The sequence below is a fragment of the Rattus norvegicus genome, chromosome 5 (genome assembly GCF_021556685.1).
Source record: "Rattus norvegicus strain SHRSP/BbbUtx chromosome 5, alternate assembly SHRSP_T2T, whole genome shotgun sequence".
NCBI classification, from domain to species: domain Eukaryota; kingdom Metazoa; phylum Chordata; class Mammalia; order Rodentia; family Muridae; genus Rattus; species Rattus norvegicus.
The window spans coordinates 164,279,320-164,303,670 of NC_141538.1; the positions used below are offsets into that span (position 1 = coordinate 164,279,320).

At 41.8% G+C, this 24,351-nt stretch overlaps 1 protein-coding gene across 3 annotated transcripts in view; it reads right to left on the reverse strand.

Annotated features, from left to right (window-relative positions):
* Positions 1-24,115, reverse strand: part of Rex2l3 (reduced expression 2 like 3) — a 31,125-nt gene extending 7,010 nt beyond the window's left edge. The window contains exons 1-2 of one of the 3 annotated variants that reach the window (XM_087551686.1): positions 23,418-24,115; positions 1,122-1,221 (exon numbers count right to left, since the gene is read on the reverse strand). In XM_087551686.1, coding sequence (XP_087407812.1) covers positions 1,122-1,151 — 30 coding nt within the window. In that variant the 5' untranslated portion in view covers positions 1,152-1,221; positions 23,418-24,115. Of the gene's footprint in view, positions 1-1,121; positions 1,222-22,024; positions 22,116-23,337 lie in introns of those variants that run through there. The other 2 variants (XM_087551685.1, XM_087551687.1) reach the window with 2 other exon arrangements.
* Positions 24,116-24,351: the final 236 nt, after the last annotated feature.

The window sequence follows — 24,351 nt, forward strand, 5'->3', positions numbered from 1 at the left end:
CTACAAAGGAAAATAAATGGTAAAGCCTAACACAAGGAGGTAAGCTATACCCTAGAAAAAGCAAGAAATTGATCATTTTAAAACAAAACAAAGAAAAAACAAGCACACAAACATAATCTCACTTCCAAGTACGAACAGGAAGCAGCAATCATTAATCCTTAATATCTCCCAACATCAATGGATTCAATGCCCCAATAAAAAGACGCAGATTAACCAACTGAATACTAAATGAGGACCCAGCATTTTGCTGCCTAATGGAAACCCACCTCAGAGAAAAACACAAACAATACCTCAGAATAAAAGGGTGGAAAACAACTTTCCAAACGAATGGTTGGAAGAAGCAAGCTGGAGTAGCCATTCTAATTTCGAATAAAATCTATTTTCAACTAAAAGTCATCAAAAATGATAAGGATGGGAAATAACAATTTCTACATTGAGAATTTACCTCACAGTAACACACTGGACAATATGTCTCTTGGAACAAAGAGAGTCAATGTCTAAACACACTCATAATTCTTATGAGACATAAAATGACAAGAGAATTTGAATACTGAATTCTACATTTGCTCACAAAAAGAAAGACACATTCCTCCCATTACCTGTTCCTCTAAGGAGCTAATATATTTACTATTGGGATTCAAGACAGTGAATCCCTTATAATTTTATCCTTCTCCAAATTCTTCTCTTCCACATATTGCTCAGGGATATCAGACTCCAAAAATTCCATATCCACGTTCAAAAGCTTTTGTCTAGAACCGTGACCATCTCTGAAATGCAACATAGGTGACACATGGGACCTTCCTTCCACACTAATATAATAGCACACAAATCCAACAAATGTAAAAATTGGGCATCGATATAGTTTTTGAGAATCATTTACAATAGATTCTCTTTGAGATCTTCAGTCCCTGAAAATTATATGTCCTCACAGTAGAAAACTCTGTAAAAATTTAATGGTTAAATCTGAAAGACCTTAACATTAAATGTTCAATATCTCAGAAGAAAATGAAGATTATACAAAATAAGCCCTTAAGATAATATTACAACATATGGGTAATAAAACTATTAGACAGTTGGAATAAAAAGGGGATGTTTCAAAGAAACATGGACAACACACTGACCTGTAGAGTGTTTCCCAGAGCCACACTCATTCTTGTGTTGTTCTTCTCCCAGATTCAAATATTGGAAGTGTTCTTGAAATTTCACAACCAGGTTTGAAAACTACAAAGATGAAATTAATACAACTTAGTTATGGATAATGCTAATCCACACAAAAGGACATCAAAAACAAAATATGAGGAATCTTGCCAACATTTCTACAGAATTGTGAGCATAGAGTCACATATTTAATGTGTAGGGAATGTGAGTATAATCTGAGGTCTACTTTAACGTCAGCAGGCACCAAGAACAAATACAGAGCACATGAATACCTGCTGTAAAACACAATTACTCAGGGTTATTACTGAAAACTTATCTCCCTGGGTCTAGAGTCAAGGACAAATGGCTAGTGGCTACCGTGATTGATGACCTAGATTGAATGGCATTTCATTAGCCATCACACTCAAGTACAATATCTGACACTTTAATGGCATTCCTGATAATTCTACCAGGCAGATACAGGATATCTATTTTCAATGTGTGTCCTGTTGTCTTGGAGTACAAAGATTCTATCTGCTAAATATGGTTTTTTGGTTTTGTTTTGTTTTGTTTTTTTCCAAAATACTAAGTTGTCAACTTTTACCATCATCTAAGAAGAATTTTAATTTTTCATGAGATAAAACTAGGGGAAGGGGCGGCGCATATCTTCGTGGTTGCTGCCGCTGCAGAGAGCCCGTGGGCAGCACCCCACGAGCAATCTTGAGGCTCAGGACCACAGGTAAGACCAACTTTTCTGCTGCAAGAAAGCTGCCTGGTGAGCTCGGGACACACGGAGGCAGAATTCCTCTAGGACTAGGCACGTCCTGTGTTTACCGGAAGTCCCACACCCGTGGATCCCGGCCTGCAGCAGCTCTCTGCTCCCAGACCCCGAGAGAGAGAGACCCAACCGCCTGGTAAGGTGGGCACTCCTGAGGCTGCAGAGCGGAAGAGACCACCAACACTGCCCACCCCTGCCCACATCCCTGGCCCAAGAGGAAACTGTATAAGGCCTCTGGGCTCCCGTGGGGGAGGGCCCAGGAGCGGCAGGACCCCTGCCTCAGACACCGCCGGAACCTGAAGGAAACAGACCGGATATACAGTTCTCTGCACCCAAATCCCGTGGGAGGGAGAGCTAAACCTTCAGAGAGGCAGACAAGCCTGGGAAACCAGAAGAGACTGCTCTCTGCACACACATCTCGGACGCCAGAGGAAAACACCAAAGGCCATCTGGAACCCTGGTGCACTGAAGCTCCCGGAAGGGGCGGCACAGGTCTTCCTGGTTGCTGCCGCCACAGAGAGCTCGTGGGCAGCACCCCGCGAGCAAACTTGAGCCTTGGGACCACAGGTAAGACCAACTTTTCTGCTGCAAGTGACCTGCCTGGTGAACTCAAGACACAGGCCCACAGGAACAGCTGAAGACCTATAGAGAGGAAACACTACACGCCCAAAAGCAGAACACTCCGTCCCCATAACAGGCTGAAAGAAAACAGGAAAACAGGTCTACAGCACTCCTGACACACAGGCTTATAGGACAGTCTAGCCACTGTCAGAAATAGCAGAACAAAGCAACACTAGAGATAATCTGATGGCGAAAGGCAAGCGCAGGAACCCAAGCAACAGAAAACAAGACTACATGGCACCATCGGAGACCAATTCTCCCATCAAAACAAACATGGAATATCCAAACACACCAGAAAACCAAGATCTAGTTTCAAAATCATATTTGATCATGATGCTGGAGAACTTCAAGAAAGACATGAAGAACTCCCTTAGAGAACAAGTAGAAGCCTACAGAGAGGAATCCCAAAAATCCCTGAAAGAATTCCAGGAAAACACAATCAAACAGTTGAAGGAATTAAAAATGGAAATAGAAGCAATCAAGAAAGAACACATGGAAACAACCCTGGATATAGAAAACCAAAAGAAGAGACAAGGAGCTGTAGATACAAGCTTCACCAACAGAATACAAGAGATGGAAGAGAGAATCTCAGGAGCAGAAGATTCCATAGAAATCATTGACTCAACTGTCAAAGATAATGTAAAGCGGAAAAAGCTACTGGTCCAAAACATACAGGAAATCCAGGACTCAATGAGAAGATCAAACCTAAAAATAATAGGTATAGAAGAGAGCGAAGACTCCCAGTTCAAAGGACCAGTAAATATCTTCAACAAAATCATAGAAGAAAACTTCCCTAACCTAAAAAAAGAGATACCCATAGACATACAAGAAGCCTACAGAACTCCAAATAGACTGGACCAGAAAAGAAACACCTCCCGTCACATAATTGTCAAAACACCAAACCCACAAAATAAAGAAAGAATATTAAAAGCAGTAAGGGAAAAAGGTCAAGTAACATATAAAGGGAGACCTATCAGAATCACACCAGACTTCTCGCCAGAAACTATGAAGGCCAGAAGATCCTGGACTGATGTCATACAGACCCTAAGAGAACATAAATGCCAGCCCAGGTTACTGTATCCAGCAAAACTCTCAATTAACATAGATGGAGAAACCAAGATATTCCATGACAAAACCAAATTTACACAATATCTTTCTACAAATCCAGCACTACAAAGGATAATAAATGGTAAAGCCCAACATAAGGAGGCAAGCTATACCCTAGAAGAAGCAAGAAATTAATCGTCTTGGCAACAAAACAAAAAGAATGAAAGCACACAAACATAACCTCACATCCAAATATGAATATAACGGGAAGCAATAATCACTATTCCTTAATATCTCTCAACATCAATGGCCTCAACTCGCCAATAAAAAGAAATAGATTAACAAACTGGATACGCAACGAGGACCCTGCATTCTGCTGCCTACAGGAAACACACCTCAGAGACAAAGACAGACACTACCTCAGAGTGAAAGGCTGGAAAACAACTTTCCAAGCAAATGGTCAGAAGAAGCAAGCTGGATTGGCCACTCTAATATCAAATAAAATCAATTTTCAACTAAAAGTCATCAAAAGAGATAAGGAAGGACACTTCATATTCATCAAAGGAAAAATCCACCAAGATGAACTCTCAATCCTAAATATCTATGCCCCAAATACAAGGGCACCTACATACGTAAAAGAAACCTTACTAAAGCTCAAAACACACATTGCACCTCACACAATAATAGTGGGAGATTTCAACACCCCACTCTCATCAATGGACAGATCATGGAAACAGAAATTAAACAGAGATGTCGACAGACTAAGAGAAGTCATGAGCCAAATGGACTTAACAGATATTTATAGAACATTCTATCCTAAAGCAAAAGGATATACCTTCTTCTCAGCTCCTCATGGTACTTTCTCCAAAATTGACCATATAGTTGCTCAAAAAACGGGCCTCAACAGGTACAGAAAGATAGAAATAATCCCATGCGTGCAATCGGAGCACCACGGCCTAAAACTGGTCTTCAATAACAATAAGGGAAGAATGCCCACATATACGTGGAAATTGAACAATGCTCTACTCAATGATAACCTGGTCAAGGAAGAAATAAAGAAGGAAATTAAAAACTTTTTAGAATTTAATGAAAATGAAGGTACAACATACCCAAACTTATGGGACACAATGGAAGCTGTGCTTAGAGGAAAACTCACAGCACTGAGTGCCTGCAGAAAGAAACAGGAAAGAGCATATGTCAGCAGCTTGACAGCACACCTAAAAGCTCTAAAACAAAAAGAAGCAAATACACCCAGGAGGAGTAGACGGCAGGAAATAATCAAACTCAGAGCTGAAATCAACCAAGTAGAAACAAAAAGGACCATAGAAAGAATCAAAAGAACCAAAAGTTGGTTCTCTGAGAAAATCAACAAGATAGATAAACCTTTAGCCAGACTAACGAGAGGACACAGAGAGGGCGTCCAAATTAACAAAATCAGAAATGAAAAGGGAGACATAACTACAGATTCAGAGGAAATTCAAAAATCATCAGATCTTACTATAAAAACCTATATTCAACAAAACTTGAAAATCTTCAGGAAATGGACAATTTCCTAGACAGATACCAGGTATCGAAGTTAAATCAGGAACAGATAAACCAGTTAAACAACCCCATAACTCCTAAGGAAATAGAAGCAGTCATTAAAGGTCTCCCAACCAAAAAGAGCCCAGGTCCAGACGGGTTTAGTGCAGAATTCTATCAGACCTTCATAGAAGACCTCATACCAATATTATGCAAACTATTCCACAAAATTGAAACAGACGGATCACTACCGAATACCTTCTATAAAGCCACAATTACTCTTATACCTAAACCACACAGAGACACAACAAAGAAAGAGAACTTCAGACCAATTTCCCTTATGAATATCGACGCAAAAATACTCAATAAAATTCTGGCAAACCGAATTCAAGAGCACATCAAAACAATCATCCACCATGATCAAGTAGGCTTCATCCCAGGCATGCAGGGATGGTTTAATATACAGAAAACCATCAACGTGATCCAGTATATAAACAAACTGAAAGAACAGAACAACATGATCATTTCATTAGATGCTGAGAAAGCATTTGACAAAATTCAACACCCCTTCATGATAAAAGTCCTGGAAAGAATAGGAATTCAAGGCCCATACCTGAACATAGTAAAAGCCATATACAGCAAACCAGTTGCTAACATTAAACTAAATGGAGAGAAACTTGAAGCAATCCCACTAAAATCAGGGACTACACAAGGCTGCCCACTCTCTCCCTACTTATTCAATATAGTTCTTGAAGTTCTAGCCAGAGCAATCAGACAACAAAAGGAGATCAAGGGGATACAGATCGGAAAAGAAGAGGTCAAAATATCACTATTTGCAGATGATATGATAGTATATTTAAGTGATCCCAAAAGTTCCACCAGAGAACTACTAAAGCTGATAAACAACTTCAGCAAAGTGGCTGGGTATAAAATTAACTCAAATAAATCAGTTGCCTTCCTCTATACAAAAGAGAAACAAGCCGAGAATGAAATTAGGGAAACGACACCCTTCATAATAGACCCAAATAATATAAAGTACCTCGGTGTGAATTTAACCAAGCAAGTAAAAGATCTGTACAATAAGAACTTCAAGACACTGAGGAAAGAAATTGAAGAAGAACTCAGAAGATGGAAAGATCTCCCATGCTCATGGATTGGCAGGATTAATATAGTAAAAATGGCCATTTTACCAAAAGCAATCTACAGATTCAATGCAATCCCCATCAAAACACCAATCCAATTCTTCAAAGAGTTAGACAGAACAATTTGCAAATTCATCTGGAATAACAAAAAACCCAGGATAGCTAAAGCTATCCTCTACAATAAAAGGACTTCAGGGGGAATCACTATCCCTGAACTCAACCAGTATTACAGAGCAATAGTGATAAAAACTGCATGGTATTGGTACAGAGACAGACAGATAGACCAATGGAATAGAATTGAAGACCCAGAAATGAACCCACACACCTATGGTCACTTGATTTTTGACAAAGGAGCCAAAACCATCCAATGGAAAAAAGATAGCATTTTCAGCAAATGGTGCTGGTTCAACTGGAGGGCAACATGTAGAAGAATGCAGATCGATCCATCCTTATCACCCTGTACAAAGCTTAAGTCCAAGTGGATCAAGGACCTCCACATCAAACCAGACACACTCAAACTAATAGAAGAAAAACTAGGGAAGCATCTGGAACACATGGGCACTGGAAAAAATTTCCTGAACAAAACACCAATGGCTTACGCTCTAAGATCAAGAATCGACAAATGGGATCTCATAAAACTGCAAAGCTTTTGTAAGGCAAAGGACACTGTGGTTAGGACAAAACGGCAACCAACAGATTGGGAAAAGATCTTTACCAATCCTACAACAGATAGAGGCCTTATATCCAAAACATACAAAGAACTCAAGAAGTTAGACCGCAGGGAAACAAATAACCCTATTAAAAAATGGGGTTCAGAGCTAAACAAAGAATTCACAGCTGAGCAATGTCGAATGGCTGAGAAACACCTAAAGAAATGTTCAACATCTTTAGTCATAAGGGAAATGTAAATCAAAACAACCCTGAGATTTCACCTCACACCAGTGAGAATGGCTAAGATCAAAAACTCAGGTGACAGCAGATGCTGGTGAGGATGTGGAGAAAGAGGAACACTCCTCCATTATTGGTGGGATTGCAGACTGGTACAACCATTCTGGAAATCAGTCTGGAGGTTCCTCAGAAAATTGGACATTGAACTGCCTGAGGATCCAGCTATACCTCTCTTGGGCATATACCCAAAAGATTCCTCAACATATAAAAGAGACACGTGCTCCACTATGTTCATCGCAGCCTTATTTATAATAGCCAGAAACTGGAAAGAACCCAGATGCCCTTCAACAGAGGAATGGATACAGAAAATGTGGTACATCTACACAATGGAATATTACTCAGCTATCAAAAACAACGAGTTTATGAAATTCGTAGGCAAATGGTTGGAACTGGAAAATATCATCCTGAGTGAGCTAACCCAATCACAGAAAGACACACATGGTATGCACTCATTGATAAGTGGCTATTAGCCCAAATGCTTGAATTACCCTAGATCCCTAGAACAAACGAAACTCAAGACGGATGATCAAAATGTCAATGCTTCACTCCTTCTTTAAATGAGGAAAAAGAATACCCTTGGCAGGGAAGGGAGAGGCAAAGATTAAAACAGAGACTGAAGGAACACCCATTCAGAGCCTGCCCCACATGTGGCCCATACATATACAGCCACCCAATTAGACAAGATGGATGAAGCAAAGAAGTGCAGACGGACAGGAGCCGGATGTAGATCGCTCCTGAGAGACACAGCCAGAATACAGCAAATACAGAGGCGAATGCCAGCAGCAAACCACTGAACTGAGAATAGGACCCCCGTTGAAGGAATCAGAGAAAGAACTGGAAGAGCTTGAAGGGGCTCGAGACCCCATATGTACAAAAATGCCAAGCAACCAGATCTTCAAGAGACTAAGCCACTACCTAAAGACTATACATGGACTGACCCTGGACTCTGACCTCATAGGTAGCAATGAATATCCTAGTAAGAGCACCAGTGGAAGGGGAAGCCCTGGGTCCTGCTAAGACTGAACCCCCAGTGAACTAGACTGTGGGGGGGAGGGTGGCAATGGGGGGAGGGTTGGGAGGGGAACACCCATAAGGAAGGGGAGGGGGGAGGGGGATGTTTGCCCAGAAACCGGGAAAGGGAATAACACTCGAAATGTATATAATACTCAAGTTAATAAAAAAAAAAAAAAAAAAAAAAAAAAACTAGAAGACCCGGGTCCCAAGCAAAGGCAGGACAGGCCCTTCTGGTTGCTGCACTCATGGAGAGCTGACACCCAGCTCTGAGGAGCGACTCCAGGCCTGAGTCCAGAGGTAAGACCAACTTTTCTGCCCCAAGTGACCCGCCTAGTGGACTCAAGACACACAGAGGCAAAATTCCTCCGGGACCGGGCTCATCCGGTTTCTAGCTGGAGCCCGAGCCTCACTGATCACGGGCCACACCTCCCTGCTCCCCAACCACGTGGGAGAGATAGCTCAGTGCCCAGACAGGTGGGCACTCCTGAGACTGCAGGGCAGAAGAGACCGCCAGTACTGCCCACCCTTGCCCACATCCCTGGCCCAAGAGGAAACTGTATAGGGCCTCTGGAAACAGGAAGATAGGAGCACTCAACGCTGCGGCCCAGACACTGCACTGCGCTGTAAGAACAACTGTTCTGCTCCAAGTGACCTGCCTGGTGGACTCAGGACACATGCCCACGGGAACACCTAAAAACCAGTATACAGGAACGACTACACGGCTAAAAGCAGAACACTGTTCTCATAACTGGCTGAAAGAGAACAGGAAAACAGGTCTACTGCACTCCTGACACACAGGCCTATAGGACGGTCTAACCACTGTCAGAAATAGCAGAACAAGGCAACACCAGAGACAACCTGATGGCAAGAGGCAAGCGTAGGAACCTAAGCAATAGAAACCAAGACTACATGGCATCATCGGAGCCCAATTCTCCCACCAAAGCAAACACTGGATGACCAAACACACCACAAAAGCAAGATGTAGATTTAAAATCACATTTGATCATGATGATGGAGGACTTCAAGAAAGACATAAAGAACTCCCTTGGAGAAATGCAGGAAAACACAAATAAACAAGCAGAAGCCTATAGAAAGAAAATGCAAAAATCCCTGAAAGAATTACAGAGAAACACAAACAGGTGAAGGAATTAAAAATGGAATTAGAAGCAATAAAGAAAGCACAAAGGGAGACAACCCTGGATATAAGAAAACCAAAGGAAGAGACAAGGAGCCGTAGATACAAGCATGGCCAACAGAATACAAGACAGAGAAGAGAGAATCTCAGGAGCAGAAGATTCCATAGAAATCATCAACACAACTGTCAAAGGTAATGTAAAACGGAAAAAGACACTGCTCCAAAACATACAGGAAATCCAGGACACAATGAGAAGATCAAACCTAAGGATAATAGGTATAGAAGAGAGTGAAGACTCACAACTCGAAGGACCAGTAAATATATTCAACAAAATCATAGAAGAAAACATCCCTAACCTAAAGAAAGAAATGCCCATAAACATACAAGAAGCCTACAGAACTCCAAATACATTGGACCAGAAAAGAAACTCCTCCCGTCATATAATAGTCAAAACACTAAATGCACAAAACAAAGAAAGAATATTAAACAGCAGTAAGGGGAAAAGGTCAAGTAACATATGAATGCAGACCTATCAGAATAACACCAGACTTCTCACCAGAGACTATGAAAGCCAAAAGATCTGGACAGATGTCATACAGCCCCTAAGAGAACAAAAATGCCAGCCCAGGTTACTGTAGCCTGCAAAACTCTCAATTAACATAGATGGGGAAACCAAAATATTCCATGACAAAACCAAATTTATACAATATTTTTCTACAAATCCAGCCTACAAAGGATAATAAATGGTAAAGCCCAACACAATGAGGGAAGCTACACCCTAGAAAAAGCAAGAAACTAATTGTTTCACAACAAAACAAAGAGAAGACAAGCACACAAACATAAACTCACATCCAAACACGAATATAACAGGAAGTAACATTCACTATTCCTTAATATCTCTCAACAGCAATGGACTCAATTCCCAAATAAAAAAGACACAGATTAACAAACTGGATATGCAAGGAGGACCCAACAATTCACTCCCTACATGAAACACGCCTCAGAGACAAAGACAGACACTACATCAGAGTGAAAGGCTGGAAAACAGAGTTCAAAGCAAATGATCTGAAGAAGCAAGCTTGAGTAGCCATTCTAATATCGAATAAAATCGATTTTCAACCAAAAGTCATCAATAAAGATAAAGAAGGACACTTGATATTCATCAAAGGAAAAAATCCACCAACATGAACTCTCAATCCTAAATATCTATGCTCAAAATACAAGGGCACATGCATACATAAAAGAAACCTTACTGAACCTCAAAGCACACGTTGCACCTCACACAATAACAGTAGGAGATTTCAACACCCCACTCTCATCAATGGACAGATCATGGAAACAGAAATTAAACAAACATAGACAGACTAAGAGAAGTCATGAAACAAATGGACTTAACAGACATTTATAGAACATTCTATCCTAAAACAAAAGGATATACATTCTTCTAACCACCTCATGGTACTTTCTCCAAAATTGACCATATAACTAGTCATAAAACAGGCCTCAACAAATACAGAAAGATAGAAATAATCCCACGCGTCCTATCAGACCACCAGAGGATAAAGTTGGTCTTCAATAAAAATATGGAGAGAATGTCCACATATACATGGAAGTTGAATAATGCTCTACTCAATAATAAACTGGTCAAGGGAGAAATAATGGAAGAAATTAAAGAATTCTTAGAATTTAATGAAAATGAAGGTACAGCATACCCAAACTTATGGGACACAATGAAAGCTGTGCTAAAAGGAAAACTCATAGCTCTGAGGGCCTGCAAAAAGGAACAGGAGAGAGCATATATCAGCAGCTTGACAGCACACCTAAAAGCTCTAGAACAAGAAGAAGCAAACACACACAGGAGGACTAGAAGGCAGGAAATAATCAAACTCAGAGCTGAAATCAACCAAGTAGAAACAAAAAGGATTATACAAAGAATCAACAGAACCACAAGCTGGTTCTTTGAGAAAATCAACAAGATAGATAAACCCTAAGCCAGACTAACCAGAGGACATGGAGAGTGTGTCTAAATTAACAAAATCAGAAATGAAAAGGGAGATATAACAACAGAATCAGAGAAAACTCAATGAATCATCAGATCGTACTACAAAAGCCTATATTCAACAAAACGTGAAAATCTGGAGGAAATGGACAATTTCCTAGACAGATACCAGGTACAAAAGTTAAATCAGGAACAGATAAACCATTTAAACAATCCCATAACTCCTAAATAAATAGAAGGAGTCATTAAAAGTCTCCCAACCAAAAAGAAACCAGGTCCACATGGGTTCAGTATAGAATTCTATCAGACCTTCATATAAGACCTCATACCAATACTATCCAAACTATTCCACAAAATTCAAACAGATGGAGCACAACTGAATTCCTTCTATGAAGCCACAATTACTCTTATACCTAAACCACACAAAGACCCAACAAAGAAAGAGAACTTCAGACCAATCCCGCTTATGAATATCGATCCAAAGATACTCAATAAAATTCTTGCAAACCAAATCCAAGAGCACATCAAAACAATCATCGATCATGATCAAGTAGGCTTCATTCCAGAGATGCAGAGATGGCTTAATATAAGGAAAACCATCAACGTAATCCACTAAATAAAAAACTGAAAGATAAAAACCACATGATCATTTCACTAGATGCTGAGAAAACATTTAACAAAATTCAACACCCCTTCATCATAAAAGTCCTGGAAAGAACAGGAATTCAAGGCCCATAACTAAACATAGTAAAAGCCATATACAGCAAACCAGTAGCTAATATTAAACTAAATGGAAAGAAACTTGAAGCAATCCCACTAAAAAAAGGGACTAGACAAGACTGCCGACTCTCTCCCTACTTATTCAATATAGTTCTCAAGGTCCTAGCCAGAGCAATCAGACAACAAAAGGAGATCAAGGGGATACAGATTGGAAAGGAAGAAGTCAAAATATCACTATTTGCAGATGATATGATTGTATACTGAAGTGATCCCAAAAGTTCCACCAGAGAACTACTAAACCTGATAAACACCTTCACCAAATTAGCTGTGTATAAAATTAACTCAAATAAATCAGTAGCCTTCCTCTACACAAAAGAGAAACAAGCCGAGAAAGAAATTAGGGAAACAACACCCTTCATAATAGTCCCAAATTATATAACATACCTCAGAGTGACTTTAACCAAGCAAGGGAAATATCTGTATGATAAGAACTTCAAGCCTCTGAAAAAAGAAACTGAAGAAGATCTCAGAAGATGGAAAGATCTCCCATGCTCATGGATTGGCAGGATTAATATAGTAAAAATGGCCATTTTACCAAAAGCGATCTACAGATTCAATGCAATCCCCATCAAAATTCCAATCCAATTCTGCAGAGAGTTAGACACAACATTTTGCAAATTCATCTGGAATAACAAAAAACCCAGGGTAGCTAAAACTATCCTCAACAATAAAAGGACTTCTGGGGGAATCACTATCCCTAAACTCAAACAGTATTACAGAGCAATAGACATAAAAACCATGTGGTACTGGTACAGAAACAGACAGATAGACCAGTGGAATAGAATTGAAGACCCAGAAATGAAACCACACACCTACAGTCACTTGATTTTTGGCAAAGGAGCCAAAACCATCCAATGGAAAAAAGATAGCATTTTCAGCAAATGTGCTGGTCTAACTGGAGGTCAGCATGTAGAAGAATCCAGATCGATCCATTCTTATCACCCTGTACAAAGCTTAAGTCCAATGGATCAAGGACCTCCACATCAAACCAGATACACTCAAACTAATAAAGAAAAAGTGGGGAAGAATCTCAAACACATGGGCACTGGAGAAAATTTCCTGAAAAAAACACCAATGGCTTATGTCCTAAGATGAAAAATCAACGAATGGGATCTCATAAAACTGCAAAGCTATACATAGGCGAATGCCAGCAAACCACTGAACTGAGAACGGGACCCCCGTTGAAGGAATCAGAGAAAGGACTGGAAGAGCTTGAAGGGGCTTGAGACCCCATATGAACAACAATGCCAAGCAACCAGAGCTTCCAGGGACTAAGCCACTACCCAAAGACTATACATGGTCTGGCCCTGGGCTCCAACCTCATAGGTAGCAATGAAAAGCCTAGTAAGATCACCAGTGGAAGGGGAAGCCCTTGGTCCTGCTAAGACAGAACCCCCAGTGAATGTGATTGTTGTGGGGAGGGCGGTAATGGGGGGAGGATGGGGAGGGGAAACCTTGAAGGGGAATAACAATCGAAATGTAAATAAGAAAAACTCAAGTTAATAAAGATGGGGGGGAAAAACTGCAAAGCTTCTGTAAGGCAAAGGACACTGTTGTTAGGACAAAACGGCAACCAACAGATTGGGAAAAGATCTCTTTACCAATCCTACAACTGATAGAGGGCTTATATCCAAAACATACAAAGAACTCACGGAGACAAATAACCCTATTAAAAATGGGGTTTCAGAGCTAAACAAAGAATTCACAGCTGAGGAATGCCAAATGGCTGAGAAGTACCTAAAGAAATGTTCAACATCTTTAGTCATAAAGGAAATGCAAATCAAAACAACCCTGAGATTCTACCTCACACCAATCATAATGGCTAAAATCAAAAACTCTGGCAACAGCACATGCTGGTGAGGATGTGGAGAAAGAAGAACACTCCTCCATTGTTGGTGGGATTACAGACTGGTACAACCATTCTGGAAATCAGTCTGGAGGTTCCTCAGAAAATTGGGACATTGCAATGCCTGAGGACCCAGCTACACCTCTCTTGGGCATATACCCAAAAGATGCCCCAACATACAACAAAGAGACATGTTCCACTGTGTTCATAGCAGCCTTATTTATAATAGCCAGAAGGTGGAAAGAACCCAGATGCTCTTCAACAGAGGAGTGGATACAGAAAATGTGGTACATCTACACAACGGAATACTACTCAGCTTTATGAAAATCATAAGCAAATGGATGAAACTGGAAAATATCATCCTGAGTGAGGTAACCCAATCACAGACAAACACACATGGTATGCACTCATTGGTAACTGGATATTAGCCCAAATGCTCGAATTACCCTAGACGAACAGAACACGTAAAACTCAAGAAGGATGACCAAAATGCAAATGCTTCACTCTTTCTTTAAAAGGGGAACAAGAAAACCCTTGGGATGGAATAGGGAGGCAAAGTTTAGAAAAGAGGCTGAAGGAACATATCACTTTGTTTTATACATTCCTAAAGAATGACCTGACAAGTAATAAGGCCACTCAATCTCTAAAAGGATCTTGGATATGCTGGTTTAGCACACAAACTGCTAACAAGGGCTCTTTAGGCTCCTGGGTGTAAGAGTCACCAATGGCTCTCCCTAGGTGCTGACCCTTGTGGTGAAACACCAACCTGTCTGACAGTAGATGACTGCCAGTGTAAAAGGACAAGTAGGTAACAGAAACTTTCCTGTTTGAACAGAGTCAGCCTAATAAGGAAATACACACATGGCACTGGAAGCTGTCAAAAATCACTCTAAAGATCCACAGGCCCAAAAATGAATTTATACCTGACACACTGGCTATATGTAGAAATACTAGGAAATCATTTATATCATTCTGTCTGCACCACAGCACGGTGATGCTTTCAGGCCAAGTCAGACACATGTGGTTGGTAAATGGAAGATGCCAGTTCAGAGAGTGCTGAGGAAACAGCATGCACTGGGGGAACAGGTAGCTGAAAAAGATGGAGGAAGTGGAGGTGTGGGAACACACACGGTCATTACCATGGAAGATGGAGTTATGAACATATGACAGGGTGGATACCCATCCAAAACCTGCCTCAGAACATACATGAAACACAAGGATATAATGAAAACATGAATAACAAGAGATGGCACAGAGAATGAAGGCAGGTTAACTGTGGAAGTGCACTAAGGCACTTTGGATGCAAAGGCCATTCCCCTAAAAGTCCAAGTACTAGGGAACTTAGACAACACAGATTAAACTCTAAGAGCTCTGAATATCAACAATAGCAAAGAAAACAGATAATGCAAATACACTGTAGGGAGCTGCGTGCCGCGCCTCAAAGATAGCGCTGGTTTCCGCCTCCCACCCTCCCAACAGTGAGCGCTCCTTGCAGTAAACAAGTCCTTATTTGGCTATGTCTGCCTGGCCCACTAGCTTCCGCATAGTGACAGCCTATCTACATGACCCACGTTGCTTGTTAGGACTGGCCAGTGCTAGCTATTTAAGTGTGGTGCAGGGCGTTCCCCAAGAAAGGGAGAGAGTCAGAAGGAGAGAGAGTCAGAAGAGAGAAAGGGAGAGAGTCAAAAGAGAGAGAGAGAGTCAGAAGGGAGAGAATCAGAAGAGAGAGAGTCAGAAGGGAGAGAGTCAGAAGAGAGAGAGTCAGAGGAGAGTCAGAAGAGAGAGAGTCAGAAGAGAGAGAGGGAGAGAGTCAGAAGAGAGAGAGAGAGTCAGAAGGGAGAGAATCAGAAGAGAGAGAGTCAGAAGGGAGAGAGTCAGAAGAGAGAGAGTCAGAGGAGAGTCAGAAGAGAGAGAGTCAGAAGAGAGAGAGGTCAGAAGATTGTATCAAGGTTCCTGAATAAAACTGCTTGAAGAAGATCTCCTGTGGTCGTGTCTTCCTTGCTGGTCGAGGTTGGGCGCGGCAAGTGGTGGCCCGTACGGGGAATCCTCGAATCCACCATAAAGGGACTCAACTCTCTCCGAGATCAGAACTTCTTGCAGTCAGGGCAGCGCTGGAAAGCTCCCAAGGTAAGGTGGGACAATAAGGACCGCGGGAAATAAGCGGCTATAAAGTCTCAGGGTAGTGAGCAAGTAAAGTTCGCGGTAACAGCGAACCGAAAGTAAAGTTCGCAGTAGGAGCGAACCGAAAGTAAAGTTTGCGGTAACAGCGAACCAAAAGGAGACAATAAAGTTCCCAGGTTTTGGGACGAGGGTTAAGTTCTCGGATTGAGACAATAAGGTTCCCGGTTTTGGGACAAGTCGCAAAGCTCTCGGATTGAGACTATAAGGTTCCTGGTTTTGGGACAAGTTAAGAGGGACGTAACTTACACCTGGAAATCTGGAGAGTTTTCTGCATTACTACAGCCATTGTTAGTGTTAATAGCAGTTTCTGCCACCGCAGCCATTGCTGCGGCCATATCCCGTACCTCTGTAGTACACACTGCAGCAGCTGTAAGTAATTTATCCCCAGCTGTAAGTAATCTATCCGCAGGTGTTGCAGAAGCTTTAGATGTTTAGGGTAATATTAATAGTCAGTTAAAAGCGGGAATTTTGCTGCTGTATCAAAGGGTCGATTTGCTCCAGGAACAAGCAGATATTATGATGGGTGTGACTTTGAGTTTTATGGTTATATTATTACTCTGGGAGAGAGTACAAGATACAAGCTTTTCTGGTTTCAGACTAAGGGACATAGTATTTTGGGACAAAGATTTTGTCTTTGTGCTTTTAAAAGGTGTGATTAGGCTCTGGAAACCTCACAGAGTCATACTGATCAGATTTGATAGAGGTAGACCGCCTGAAAAATTTATTCAGGAGCAGCGAACCGAAAGCAAAGTTCGTGGTAGCAGCGAACCGAAAGTAAAGTTCGCGGTAGCAGCGAACCGAAAGTAGCAAGACGTGTGGTGAATTTAGCCGTAGCAGCACGAAAGTTTTTGTCATGGGGACCTCACAGTCTCGTCCAATTTTTCTGGCTCTTCAAGAGCTGTTTGAGCGAAAGAAACTAAAAATAAAAAGAAGCACTATAGAGAGATTTTTGAGCGAATGCGATGCCATTGCCCCCTGGTTTGCAGCCTCTGGTAATCTCACGGTGGCAAGCTGGGACAAGTTAGGGAAAGACCTTGATTTTGCCCGGGAACAGGGGACTCTAAGACCTGGGGTCCGTACAGTATGGCGCTTAGTGCGTAGCTGCCTTGAGGATCAGAAATGTTGTCAGGCAGCTATAGAGAAGGGGCAAGCTGCCCTAGAAATGCTTCAAGAGGAGGTCAGAAAAGCAGGGAAGCGCAAAGGAGACAGACTCAGAAAAGACAAATACAGAGGAGGAAACAGACGAAACAGATTCAGAAGAAGAGTTACAAGAGTTGATAGATCAAATGCAGAAACAGTCTCTAAGGAATAGACAGAAGAAGAAAAGGAAAAAGCCTAAAATGGTGGAGGAACCTCCTGGGCGGTTCCCCTCGGCTCCTCCTCCCTGCAATGTTGTAGAGGGAGGAAGTAGAGTTTCGGGTAGTACATTCTGCCCAGAAGTGTGTAAGGCAGTCTGCACAGAACTACATTTGGCCTATCCTGTCTATGTGGATGCAAATCAACAAGGATATCACGAGCCTCTTGATTTCAAGGTGATTAAAGCCTTGGCTGAGTCAGTGAGAACACATGGTATCACTGCCTCCTTTACTATTGCTCAGATAGAGGCTCTGCACAGATTTTGCATGACTCCTAATGATTGGACCACCCTGGTGCGAGCGTGCCTCAGCCCAGGGCAGTATCTAGATTGGAGAGCTTTTCTAATTGAATATGCCAATGAACAGGCTGCTGCCAATTATCGGTGTTCCCGAGACTCATGCCGATACGTCATGACCTTTAAGCCCACTCCTCTAATTTGTCTAAACAGTTGTCAAGTTATTTTTTAGGTAATTGGACTGGAGAATTCGATTTCTTAATGGATCAGCTACGTGTAGCCATCGTGACCGTGAACTCCACATGTGCAGATGCTAGACTGGCTATGGGATTGTCATCTTGGATTGCTGCTGCTATGAATCATCTGAGGGAGTGGGCAGGTATGGGAGCCCTAGCTGGACTCTTGCTGCTGGTCTCCCTAGTGAGCCAGTGCTGTCTCTGTAGAATGAGGTTTGTTCAGAGGTGGCACGCGGCTATGGTGTACAGCCACTGAAGCAGGACAGTCCCCTCAAGCCTGGCTTACGGTCATTCAGAAGACCTAGTTGAACCTCGCCCCTGAGTATATGTGAGTGACCTTGCCCAGCGACGGGCAACTTCCCTTCTACCTAAGGCATGGAACCTTGTGGGCGACAAGGTATCCTACGATGGGTTTAATGAAGGGATGATCCTAAGACGGGGGGGTGGGGGGGTCACCACACTCAGCGGTGCCCTTGCCTGCTTGATTAATTAAACAAAAAGGGGGAACTGTAGAGAGCTGCGATGTGCCGTGCCTCAAAGATAGCGCTGGTTTCCGCCTTCCACCCTCCCAACAGTGAGCGCTCCTTGCAGTAAACAAGTCCTTATTTGGCTATGTCTGCCTGGCCTGCTACCTTCTGCATAGTGACAGCCTATCTACATGACCCACGTGGCTTGCTAGGACTGGCCAGTGCTAGCTATTTAAGTGTGGTGCAGGGTGTTCCCCAAGAAAGGGAGAAAGTCAGAAGGAGAGAGAGTCAGAAGAGAGAAAGGGAGAGAGTCAGAAAAGAGAGAGAGTCAGAAGGGAGAGAGTCAGAAGAGAGAGAGTCAGAAGAGAGAGAGTCAGAAGAGAGAGAGTCAGAGGAGAGAGAGTCAGAAGAGAGTCAGAAGGGAGAGAGTCAGAAGAGAGAGAGGTCAGAAGATTGTATCAAGGTTCCTGAATAAAACTGCTTGAAGAAGATCTCCTGTGGTCGTGTCTTCCTTGCTGGTCGAGGTTGGGCGTGGCAATACACTACCAGAATGTTTCTCTCTAAATATTCTAAACAATTGTAATATGCATGAAAAATGAACCTAATCCCTAGTTTATACGATAGCAAAGTTATTGACAACAGGAATTTATATACCACAGAAAATGGAGATGCAGGGAAAAATATAATGCTGTCATAAATTTAAAAGATGTAAGACTTGATGCCCTGGGCATTTGAGGACAGCATCGAGTGGGTAATAAAAGGTGGGCATAGGAATCCATGAATTTCCATGGAGTAATCAGGGAATTTTTGCAAAGCATGTTACTTTATGATTTGTGCCTGTGACACAGGCTGAGCATGGTTTTCATTTCTAACAGCAATAGATCATAAATTCCTGGTCCAGTGATAGATACTGGGCTTTAGCTCCAACAATAGTGAATACAGAACATGAATGTGTGTCATGGAACTATTTTGTCTATGTGTAAAACAGGAAAAGTACATTTTCCATTTCATGGAGACAGAGCAAGAGCTCATTCTAGGATGGGAAGGATAGCCCATGGTTTTGCACGCTTTCATCATGAAGTCATCATCAACACTAGGGCTTCGACTTTAAACCTTGGAACTGACGTTTCCTCAGATACACACCTGATTCTGAAAAAGACAGAATTCTGTACTTTCGAGCCTTTGAGTCAAAGTTTACTGTCACTTGCTTCACCACAGTCTTTTTAAAGTAGATAAACTCAAATAGCAATGTGCAGTGTTCAGACACTGGGACTCTAAAGACCATACATAGCATTCTAGCCTAGCATTCCCTAGGAAAATATTAAAGGGATTGACTTCCTCTGCTTCAAGATGTACTGTCACATCTAAGTGCTGTAACAATGTTCATCTCTTCCCAGTTGTCCTATCCCTTAACATCAAAAGAGGGGACGTTATAATAGCATACAGTAGTAATAAATATTTATCCATAGATTAAAATCAGGAGAGCATGGAATAATATTTTTCAAGGCCTGAGAGAAAATAACTGGCAGCTGTAGTGTTAATTTCAGAAAATTAGGTACTAGTACTGACAGCAGATAAGGTAAACGAGGACTGATTCCTCATGAACAACACAGTAAAGCTCTAACCCACACAAGGAATGGAGAACAATGTGAACCATACTTTGCCACTCATGATGCCAGCAAAACCTTCTAGATTAAAAATGCTAAGGAATACAGTCTCACAAAGAACAAAATTTCATTGAACAATCTGCAAAGAAGTTCACAATAAAATCCCTAGTAGAAGTCAGAATAGATGAAAGTGACATCTATCTAATGAAGAGTATTATTTGTGAATTTTGGTTTTCAGTTCAGGAAGAAGAAATTCTACAGCATAAACTGGTGACATAAAACTGGCAACCACATATTATGTGGTGATATTTGAAACCGTTCTGACGTAGGATGTGGTTCAGCCCATGGCCCACAACTTGAACTACTCTGGTTAGAAGACAAGGAAGCCCTTACTACCCACTCTAATCCCAAACAACAAAAGAACAGAGAGTATGGAGAGGAGGCACCTATGTTCGAAAGTGATGTCTAACTGAATGGCAGAAAATGTGAAATATCAAGGAAAGATCTGACAAAACAGGATATGCGCTACTGAAGAGAGAGAAAGACAGTACAGGAAAAAGAGAAGAGTAAAGGAATACAGTAAAATGCATGGAGAGCAGTGCAGTACAGTTGGGAGATTAGCGCAACAGAGTGGGAGAAGGAAACAGTTTTACTTGGAGAGTTTTACACAGTCAGACTGAAGAGAGAACATGCGAGGCACAGGTAAAGACAGATAAAGCAAGATGAGCAAGAAAAGGAGAAGCCAGAAGATTTAAAAACGATCGCTACAGTTAATTGTAGGCCAAGCAGAGCAATCCAGTGTCTGAGAGAAAAACCAGATTGAATAAGTCAGATGGGAGAGGAGTTTGAGCTGGGAGAACTGAGTTGAACCAGCCAGTTAAGAATTGAAAGGAAAGAAGAAAGGGGCAGCATGATCAGCAGGAAATCTCAGAAGATGAAAATACTCAAGGCCTGAATAAGATTGTATGGAGGCTAGAGGCTTCCAGGACGAGGCCAAGTAAACAGACAGAGGCAGTGAGCCTCCCAGACAACAATTACAATAGGAGAATGAAAGTGTCTTTTACAGCCCTGTGGAAAATCTAACATTGCTCAGTAGAAAAGCTCTCTGGAATGTAAGAAGAGAAGAAAAATACCTCAGAATACTAAAGCAAAGAGACACAAAACTGAAGCAAACTGTACAGAAAAGGTCAACAGTAATTACTCCATTATACTAAGACCTAATTCAACACACTGCATCAGTGAGAACACAATTCTAGGACTGAATATCATTTAGACTGGACAGAATAAGTGATTCAGGAAGCAAGTGCACTGTGGAGAAAAACATTCAGATCAGACCACTCAGTCTGTCAACAATTATCTTGGATTCCTCAGTCTCCTTAGTGGTAGCATTAATAGTGTCAAAAACTGCTATGCAAACCGGGGCAGGGGGGCAGAGTTATCAAAGACCACACCCAGATATGTATCCTGTGTGCTACAACTTCACTCTGCCAGGCAAGGCAAGGCCACTGGTATCATCGTGGCAAGATTCTCTGTGGGTAAGAGAAGGGATTCTGCTTCGAGCTGAGGCTAATTCCACAGGGGAAATGATACATAAATTAAACTGAAAATCTGGCTAAAATGTAAGAAGGAAAGTCCCAGGTCCTTAGGAGGGAAACAACTACTGGCATTTGCTTCATGTGTAAATGGCCCTTGTCTCACCCATACCCTGAGGCTGCATTCAGTATGGGTAAAAGAAACTTTGTTTCCATGGGCAACAGCTATTTCAGAGCCTCGGAACTAATCCAATATTGACATCAACTGACTGTTGACTGCACACTGCAGACCATGAGAAATCCATATGATCGACTCTAGTATTATTCTCACTGAAAGTTTCCAGAATCATTAATGAAATACAATCTGGCAAAACCAAACTCATGTCCTCTTCCTACTGACAGATGAGCCCCACCCCATCCCTTGTTCAATCCTCTAACAAACCTGGATCCTTTGTCAGAAGTCTCTTTGGCCTTTACCATCCAAGGCTCTTAGTTTTGATTTAGTTATGCAGATTTGCTGAGTATATGAAGACCTGAAAATGGGGAAATACTGTTCGTGGCCATGTCTTACTCTGTCTTAATCTACAGTAAGTTTTCCACTAATAAAATATCTTGGCATGATATCATCCTCTCACACCATGCTGGGCTGCAACATGGAAGGATTCATAGAAATCAGGAAGAATGGCTAACTGTGGTGCCTATTAACATATCCACGCACACAATGTTCCCTAGGTGCTTTCTTGAATCCTGGTTCTCTCTTGGCCAACCCCTCTATCCTCCCTTCTCATCCTCAATTCCCTTCCTATCCTCCAAGTCTCATGGCCTGGTTCAGTCTGGACCCAACCACAAAACTCTGACTGCTTTCTCCCTCAATCTGGAAAAGTCAAAAATTGACCTCACCACTACTCAAGACCCAGGTATCTTCTTGCACTGCTGTAGGCTGCATGTCTTGGGAAAATAATAAAGCTTCATGGGAAATTACAATGGTCTATACAACCCACTGTATCATGTGATCAAAGTCCATCACTTGGTCAGGATGTAATATTTAATAAAACTTGCCCACACGGTGGTATGATTTTTTACTCTGGCAACACTCAGGGTTAACAGAACCTACAATATATCTTCTCTTCAGCCACACCTTGCTGCAATCCTATCTTCCTTTCTTATACAAACATAAGGTTTAATATTAATAACTAAGTCGATGAATTCACACTTCTGAATGCTGTGTTTACATCACAGCCTGCATATACCTCAGTGTAAAATTAATGGGGAGTATAACTTACCTCAGGAAATGTTAATATTTACAGCCTTATAATGGGCTTTATAACAAATATTTTCTAATTCAATCAAATCTGCACTAGTTACTCATATGTCAAAGATCTACAAAGCTCTCTTGGAATGCGTATTTGGTCCGCTAGAAAAAGGGAAATGGAACGGCAAACGGAGGAACAGGGGGGTTAAGAAAACATGCATTAATTTGAACCCGAAGAACTTTACTAAAGCTTTTGAAAGAAAACCCTGCTGTACAAACTACAGATGTGGCCAAGGATCTACGAGGTTATTTTAGGAAAATATTCTGGCGACCACAAAATTAATTAAAACATCACCGTAAACCCCAGTTCACAGAATCTCATACTTCCTGACAACGCTAAGATATCCACAACAGAATTATAAGAGTGGAGGCAGAAAATGCACTCCCGCTCCACACCGCTGCTCCGCTCCTGCCTGTATCCCGGTCGCAGCAGCTCCTCTGACCTGGCAGGGTGACAGGAGCAGCTGATGAGTGTCCTAGGAAGCCACCACCGCAACTGCAGCTTAAAGAAGTTTTCAGGTACCTCGAGGACGAATCTCCCACCAGGACTTCCTGAACTGAGGGCAGCAAAGACAAGGAGAAAGTTTGAGGAGCGGAACTTCCTGTCACTTCCGCTCGTTTCTCAGAGCAACTCCTTCTGGACCCGCCCAATATTCAGCAGCTTCCTGTTACGTAATTCTTCTAAGCCCACCTACTTCAGGAAGTTTTAATTAATCAGCTTCCCAGTTCTTCACGGCTATTTTCGTTGGTTTGGATTTTTGCTTGCTTGCCTATTGATTGTTCCTTTGTGTTTATTTTGTCTTTTTCTTAATCTCATCCGATCAGGCAGGTGTGCACGCCCTTCCGATCAGGAACCACTCCTCCAACTCTGTTGTTTGCTGCCTTCCACACAACTGCAGCTATCAGGAGCGCAGGACCTACTCTGCACAGCTTCACATCAAGCTTGTTGCCAGTCTAGACCAGAAGTGGGTGTAGTAGGACACTGCGCCTGGGTTCTGACCCATTTACATCCAAGGTCTTCTGCTTAACTTCTTGCTTTGTGAGTCTAGTGCGCTGGGCTAAAGATACACAAAAGATAGCAATCCCTCTGAATTCTGATGCTCAGAACAAATACCCAAAACAAAGTAAAACGAAGATAAAATGCCTTTGGCTAAAACCACAAACTTTATATGTGTCCCATAAGGAGGGCGATTTACATGATATCCAAGATAAAGAATTGAATACCCAGAGTCAAAGCTTGTAAACCCTGGAAATCAACCCAAAGAGGACAGAAGAAAATAATAGCAGATGCCTGAAGGAAGTGAGGACAACAATGTAGGATATGAAAATTAAGTTCAATAGGAGGTTAGAAACACCAAACATAAGACTATGAAAGGAAAATGCAGTAGGAAGAATAATGCATAGAGAAGCGCTGGAGACAGATTATCAGACTTGAAGAAAAGTTTGAGGAGCTGGAC